Below are 6,636 nucleotides of genomic sequence, written 5' to 3'. Positions count from 1 at the left end.
ACACCTCGGCCAGGACCAGGCACTGCCCGTGGCCACAGCTGCTTCGGGGCCATCAGGGCAGGACCCTGCATGTCCCCCACCTCCGTGGGGCTGGCACCAACCCCGGCAGCCTCCTCAAACCCATCGCGACTGCCGGGCCTGAGCTGAGGCCGAGCCTCCCCAGCCCGGGGGGCTTGCCTTAGGTCCGGCACCGCCAGGCCCAGCCTAGGCCTGGCGTGGCTGGATGGGCGCTGGACAAGGCTGGGACAGGGCCTGGAGCTGCCTGTGGCCCCGCTCCGGGGCGGTTCCACTGCAGGGCCGAGCGTGGCGTCCCGGGGGAGCGGGACGAGCCCCGGCCCCGCGCCCCGCTCAGCACCGGCCGGAGCTGCCATTGGCTCCGGCAGGAGCGCTGACCGCCAGCCGCCTCCGAACTATTTCCTGTTGCTGCAGCGTTAATGCTAAACAGACCTTGCTCTCTCTTCCCTCGCTCCAGCCAAAGTGCAGCGGCTCTGCCGCCGCCGCCTTCCCACCCCGGTGAGTAGCAGCCCCGGGTACCGCGTGGGGCGCAGCACAGGGCACCCTGAGGGACCTCAACCCGCGGCCACCCAGCCCCGACGGCCACCGCGGCTGTCGTGGCTCGGTCCCGTCCCGGCTCAGGTGCTCTGGCGTTGGGGGACGCGGGGCTGGTGGACGCGGGCGCAGTGCGGGGACACGGGGGCTGAGGGCACAGGGCTCGGTGACACACAGCTCGGGCTGTGGGGACGTAGCGGTTGAGGATGCGGAGCAGGCGGCTTGGGGACACGGTGTAGTGCTCGGGGACGCAGCACTGAGCGACTCGGGGCTCGGCTCTTGGGGACGCTTGGGGACCCGCAAGGCCCTACAGCCAGCCTAGCCCTCATCAGCACCCTGCCACCGGCGGGGGCTCCCTGGGGTCCCATGGTGGGGCTGTGCCCCTCCAGCCCCACAGCAGCCCCTTGCCGGGGCAGGGGCTGGCCGTGCAGCTGCTCCACGGGAAGGGCACCCGCCCCTCCAAGGGACCCTGGTGGCCTTGTTTTGGGGTGTCCCACTAGGGAGGCTGCCCAGCCCCGGGTCGTGCCGCTCAGCTCTGGACTATCCGGGATGGTTTTGCTGATGTGTCACATTTTCTGCATTGCTTTCCTCATTCCTCCCTCCCTGGAGCCGTTTCTGGGAATGAGCTCGTCCCCTGCCAGGGCCGAATTTCCTCCCGCCCTGCCCTGCCCGCTGTCCTGCCTCCCATCCTTCCCGCTGTCCTGCCTCTCATCCTGACCGCTGTCTTGTCCTGGTGGCCATTGCACTGTGCCTGGCCTTGTCCCTGCACTGCAGGGCCCCACGGCAAAAGGCCAAGGCTGGAGCTGGGCCGGAGCAGTGTGGGGGACAGGGACTGGGACAGGGACGCTGCCCCAAGAGCGTGTGTGGAGCACGTGTGTGCACATGAGCACGGGCAGCTCCGGCTCCCGGCAGCACCGGCAGCCTGGTGCTGGGACCCTGCTCTGCCCCGTGACCATGGCCGGGCAGGGGACAGAAAGCCTGGCCCGGTGCCACAGATCCACCCGATGCCGTGTCCAGGAGGAGCCGTTCCGTCCCGCTCCCTCAGGAAGGACGGAGGGCGGCGGGAGTGGGGCGGCTCCAGCTCTGCATCTGTGGGGTTCCAGCCCTGGATGGAGCAGCCCAGCCCAAGCACGAACCCCTGCTCGGCTGGAGCTCAGCGAGGAGCCCCTGGGTGCGCGGCCTTGAAAGGGACAGGAGACCGGGGGGAGGGTCCCAGTCCTCTGTAGAGCCGTGCTCAGCCCGTGTCCCGCAGATGCCAAGCATGTGCCGTCCTTGGAGCCGCTGAGAACCGCCAGGCACAGGATGGAGAGTCGCCGGAGGGACATGGAGCTGCTCAGCAACAGCATGGCCGCGTACGCCCACATCCGAGGTGAGCCAGGAGGCTTCTGGAGGGCCCCCGGGGCCATCGCGGGCCCCCGGCAGGCGCGGACAGGTCCCTCACCCCCTCTGTTCCCCCCGCAGCCAACCCCGAGAGCTTCGGGCTCTACTTCGTGCTGGGCGTCTGCTTCGGGCTGGTGCTCACGCTGTGCCTGCTGGTGCTGCGCTTGTCCTGCCGGCCCTCCCCGCGGCCCCCGGCGCGCCCCGGCGACCTCAGCGAGGACGAGGAGGACGACGAGGAGGACGAGGACGAAGAGGACACCGTCGACCGCGCAGCGTCTGAGTCACTGCTGCCGGTGACCGAGATCCCGCTGGAGAGCCACGGCCCCGGGGACGGGGCGCTGGCCGTGAATGTGTTCGCGTCGGCCGAGGAGCTGGAGCGGGCGCAGCGGCTGGAGGAGCGTGAGCGCATCATCCGCGAGATCTGGCGCAACGGGCAGCCCGACATCCTGGGCTCCGGCACCATCGGCACCCTGGGCCGCGTCCACTACTACTGAGCCCGGCAGCTGCCCTGGCACGGTGTCTGCTCCCCCACAGCTGATCCCACACCGTGCCAGGAGGGACCAGGAGGACAGGGGGGCTGCTCACTGCCCCTGAGCTGGCAGAGCTGCCCTGGACTGTCCCTGCACCACGGAGAGCCAGACCCCGGTGTCACGGGCACCCCAGGGGTGTGGACTCGCCCCCGCCGCTGTGGGACACGATGCACTTTGAGCCATTGGTACGACGGCTGGCACCAGCCGAGCAGCCCCGGGACACGCGGGGACAGGGACAAGGACAGGGCAGCCCTTGCTGCCCGGCTCAGCCGGGATCTGGCGGGGGGTTCACCCCGTGGGGCAGGGCCGGGCTCTACGTCCGTGTGAGCCGTGGGCTCCTGCCCCACAAACATGGTGCTGTTTGTTGTACACGAACTAGAGCCCAGCGTGGCGGGTCTGGCGTTTTGGGGGGCCCTGGACACAGGGGCGGCCTCGGCCCCTCCCCGCGCCAATTCCCTTCCCGGCCCCACCAAAATTAGCCGGGTCTTTTCCGGCACCGCCCGCCGTGACCCAGCGCCCTCCGGCCGGACCAGGGCGGATGCTCCCGCTGGACTCTGGGCCGGCCGCTGCTCCCCAGGGATGCTGCAGCTCCCGCCGGGCTGAGCCGCATCCTGCCCCCCTCCCAGCCCAGCCCAGCCCCGCGGGGTGCGGGCCCCCGCTGCCCCCTCCCCGGCACCTTTATAAAAATAGCTCCTTCCCAGGCTGGTTCCCCGCCGCCGCCAGCGCCAGCAGCATCCAGATGTTTTCCAGATGTTCTGCAGTGGCTGGAGGCCAGGATGTGCCGGGGCTGGGGCTGGGACTGGATTTGGCCTGGGAAACTGTGCGGGGGTGGAGGGGGAGGAAGGGGAGGAGGAGGCCCTGTCCCAGCCCCGCCGCGGGCCCTGGTGGGACCCCTGGTGCCATGGTGGGACCCTTTGTGCCCGGCAGGACCAGCCCAGCCCTCCAGGGACATGGCAGCCAACAGCAGAGCCCTGAGCAGCCCCCACACAGCACTCTGTACCCAAAATAGTTTATTTTAAACAATTTCTGTAGGTCCAGGGGCTGTTATGCCTCAAGGAGCAGTACCTGGGTGTGGGGTGAGCATTTGTACCCGATGGGTGCAGAACCAGGCTGGGCACAGCAAGGTCGGGGGGGCACAGGGCACCATGTGCCACCCACCTGCCCCGTGCCATGGGTGGGCACCACAGCCCCCCCACACTAACAGGGCAGCCCCTTCCTCACCCACTCGATCTCCACCTGTGGGGAGAGGCTGTGGTTGTTGGGGGGCACAGGGGACCCCAGCACGGGGCAACCCCTGCCAGGGACTCACCTGCAGCGCCTGGCGCTGGGCCCGCTCCTGGCACAGCTCCTGCCGCAGGTCCAGCAGGTCCCGCCTGCAACATGCCAGGATGGCTCAGCTGGGGCCAGAACAAGCAGCAAACAGCCAGGAGCCACTGGGGACCCCCTGGCACCCCCATCCCCACTCACAGGTGCTGGACTCGCATCAGGTCCACAAGGATGTGCAGGGTCCGGACTTCGGCCTTCAGGTCCTCCAGGGCCAGTGACCTCCCCTCCGACCCCTCTGACACCTCCAGCCCTTCCATGCTCCATGGCAGGACAGGTGCCTGCCCCATGCTGGCGACAGGGGCACAGAGCCCAGCATGTGGCAGCCCCCGGGGCTGCTCCCCGCCACAGGGACTCCCCCCAATCCCCAGGGTGATGCTGGGTGGCCGCTGGCCAGGTACTCGTGGCCGTGTGGCTGTGGGGTGGCTCAGCCTGGCTGTGGTAACTGACACCATGTTGAAGACGTTGGCATCTGCCAAAGAAAGAACAGGAATCAGCATCTGGTGCTAGGCAGGGCCTGGCCACCCTGCAGCCCCCTGCGTGGCCCCTGGTTCCTACCTGGGTCACCAGCTCTGCCCCGCTCCATGTCAGCTGAGGTGCTGGACTGGGAGTCACTGGGCCTGGGGACAGCAGAGGTGTGAAGTGGCACAGCCAGGGAGCTGCCAGCCATGGCCACAAACATGGCCCTGGCACTGGGACATCGCAGTGGCCCTGGACAGCCCAGCACAGCCACGTGTTTCTTACTTGGTGGCCAGCATGGGGGCTGGTTTGGTCTTGGCAGGAACGGGGGGAGCAGGAGCCATCCTCTTGGTGAGTGGGAGCTTGGTCGGCTCCATCCTCGCCGGTGCTGGGAGCTCTGGGGAGAGGAGGCAGGAGCAGGGCTGGGGCTGGGACATACACTGTCAGACGAGAGTGGGGCAGGAAGCGCTTCCTGCTGGGGACATGCCCTGGCCCAGGGGGCCTGTCCCAGGCACATCCCTGTCCTTCCCTCTCCTCCAGCCCAGGGCTCACCCAGGGGGCTCCCTGTCCTCACCCTCCTTGTCCTTCGCTGTGGTTGCAGCTGCTGAGGAGCGAAGGGGCTCGGGGAAGGACCCTTGTTACAGCCTCTCCCCGCCCCACATCAGCCCCGCACCAGCCCCACTGTGGTTGGCGCTTCCTCTGTGTGTGGTGGAGCAGGCGGCTGCAAAGCTCCCCTGAGCACCAGCACTGCGGCACAGGCAGGATGTCATCCCACCACTATCCACAGCACAGCAGCATCCCTGTACCACTGAACCCTGGGGTCACACCAGGACAAGCCCACTGGCATGGTGGGATACAGGACATCAGGCCACGGGCATGTGCCCATGGACCACCCTGTTCTCCTGGCAGGCGCCCCATCCCCATGGCAGGCCCCTCTGCCCCCATGGTTGGCCACGCTGTCACTGTGGTGGGTCACCATGTCCCTGGGGTGGGCCAGCAGCCCTGCTGCTGCCTGGTCCCTGCTGCTGCCACCAGCACAGCCCCTGTCACAGAGGCCTCGCAGACACCAAAAACGGTGCTGGTATTACCCACCCAAAGATACGGCTGAAGCCCCGAGGGCTGCGGGGATGAGGACACCCCTATCCAAGGCCCCAGTGCTCCTTCGCTCCCAGTGGCGCAAGGGTGATGGTGCCCAGAAGTGCCCAGCATCCTGCCAGCCCCTCACTGGCAGCCCTCCTGGGCCCCAGGGCACGGCACAGCCCTGGAGCAGCGCGATCACACGCAGGTGCTGCCGTTGGGATGATCCCCGTGCGCCGCACCCTCGGAGCTGCGGCTGCTTCCTCTTACCTGCCGCTGTGGGGCTGCCCCCGAGGCCGAGTGGTGCCGTGCTGTGCCAGGCTCCCCCGGGCCCACACCGCACACGTGATGCCGGAGGAAATCGGCTCGGCGCTGGGAAGGAAGTTGAAGCAGAGAGCACCTCGGTGCTGGTCCATCCCACATCCCTGTGCCTCACCGGGGATTCCGGCTCCCCGGCCCAGCCGCCTCCCCGAACCCACCTCGCGCCCGTCCGCGGGACTGCCCGGCCGTCCTGGCGGGACACCGAGGCTCCCGGCCCCGGATGGACACCAGGGCTGGACTCACTGGACTCTGTGTGCTGGGATAGCATTGCCGGCTTCAGCTGCGGGAGAGGGTTTGGGTGAGGGTGGGACTGGAGGGCACCGAGCACTGGGACCGCAGGCACAGCAGAGCTCCACAGAGCCCTGCGTCTCCCCTGGACACCCCCAACTTGGAGCCCCCACCCACCTTCTCCGGCCCTGGGCAGGGCTGGGCCATCTGTGCCACCCGCGGCGTCTCGGTGCTGGCCCTGCACGCCAGGGCTGCGGGAGGAGCCAGGGCCAGCGCAGTGCAGAGCGAGGCCCCAGGGCAGGACCGCAGCCGGCTCGGGGTGACAGCTCACACTCACCCGGCTCTCACAGAGGTTCTGTCACGGAGGGGAAGTGAAACCCCAACCACAGAAGGGCTGAAACCCACAGACCGCGAGTGCATGGGGTGGTGCGGCCACGCTGCTGCTGTCCCTCCGCAGGGCCTGAAGGGTCAGTGTGACACAGGGATCCTGGCTGGTCCCGGCCTGTGCCTGGTCCAGGAGACAGCACGGATGTTCCTTTTGGCCAAAGGCAACTGACCCAGCAATATCGAACTGGGAGCAGGGAGTGGGGCCGGGAATCAGCCCTGGGGCAGAGGATGGCAGAACAGAGGTTGCGTTGCAGACCAGGAGGCTGTGCTACCCACGTGTGGGCACTCAGGCCAAGGAGCTGGGAACACTGGGCACCGGCTTCCTCAGGCTGGCTCAAGGTTGAGTGTGAAGGAAAGCACCAGCCGTTAACCCACGGCACTG

The 6,636-nt window shown here is 68.3% G+C and overlaps 2 protein-coding genes across 3 annotated transcripts; one reads left to right on the top strand and one right to left on the bottom strand.

Moving 5' to 3' along the window:
* Positions 1-5: 5 nt before the first annotated feature.
* EVA1B (eva-1 homolog B) lies at positions 6-2,839 on the top strand. The gene is made up of 3 exons (XM_042015601.1): positions 6-513; positions 1,802-1,918; positions 2,011-2,839. The coding sequence occupies exons 1-3, from the start codon at positions 435-437 to the stop codon at positions 2,421-2,423; spliced, it is 609 nt and encodes a 202-aa protein (XP_041871535.1). The 5' UTR covers positions 6-434; the 3' UTR covers positions 2,424-2,839.
* Positions 2,840-3,452: 613 nt separating this feature from the next.
* LOC121658532 (SH3 domain-containing kinase-binding protein 1-like) lies at positions 3,453-5,776 on the bottom strand. Of its 2 annotated transcripts, XM_042015582.1 has the most exons (5): positions 4,527-5,776; positions 4,341-4,402; positions 3,927-4,254; positions 3,769-3,832; positions 3,453-3,695 (listed from the first exon to the last, which is right to left on the bottom strand). In XM_042015582.1, exons 1-5 carry the CDS (start codon positions 4,676-4,678, stop codon positions 3,657-3,659), a joined length of 645 nt encoding a protein of 214 aa, XP_041871516.1. In that variant the 5' UTR covers positions 4,679-5,776; the 3' UTR covers positions 3,453-3,656. The 2 variants fall into 2 exon arrangements, with proteins under 2 accessions (XP_041871516.1, XP_041871515.1); XM_042015581.1 differs by having other exon boundaries at positions 3,453-3,832.
* Between the last annotated feature and the right edge of the window lie 860 nt (positions 5,777-6,636).

Source organism: Corvus kubaryi, unplaced genomic scaffold (assembly GCF_017639235.1).
Source record: "Corvus kubaryi isolate FWS band 111438036 unplaced genomic scaffold, C.kubaryi_AGA036_p1.0 split3-37304, whole genome shotgun sequence".
NCBI classification, from domain to species: Eukaryota; Metazoa; Chordata; class Aves; order Passeriformes; family Corvidae; genus Corvus; species Corvus kubaryi.
Note: the sequence above shows the minus strand (reverse complement) of the source record. Positions and strands in the feature narration are given on the sequence as shown.

What these genes read in the sequence shown, in the direction of transcription:
- LOC121658532 (XM_042015581.1), bottom strand. Translation starts at nt 4,678, where the DNA reads ATGTCCCAGCCCCAGCCCTGCTCCTGCCTCCTCTCCCCAGAGCTCCCA. An exon ending in GGGCAGAGCTGGTGACCCAG is followed by an intron (nt 4,255 to 4,340) that starts GTAGGAACCAGG and finishes TTTCTTTGGCAG; the next exon opens with ATGCCAACGTCTTCAACATG. An exon ending in CTGATGCGAGTCCAGCACCT is followed by an intron (nt 3,833 to 3,926) that starts GTGAGTGGGGAT and finishes GGCATGTTGCAG; the next exon opens with GCGGGACCTGCTGGACCTGC.
- EVA1B (XM_042015601.1), top strand. Translation starts at nt 435, where the DNA reads ATGCTAAACAGACCTTGCTCTCTCTTCCCTCGCTCCAGCCAAAGTGCA. An exon ending in GCCGCCGCCTTCCCACCCCG is followed by an intron (nt 514 to 1,801) that starts GTGAGTAGCAGC and finishes CGTGTCCCGCAG; the next exon opens with ATGCCAAGCATGTGCCGTCC. An exon ending in CGCGTACGCCCACATCCGAG is followed by an intron (nt 1,919 to 2,010) that starts GTGAGCCAGGAG and finishes TTCCCCCCGCAG; the next exon opens with CCAACCCCGAGAGCTTCGGG.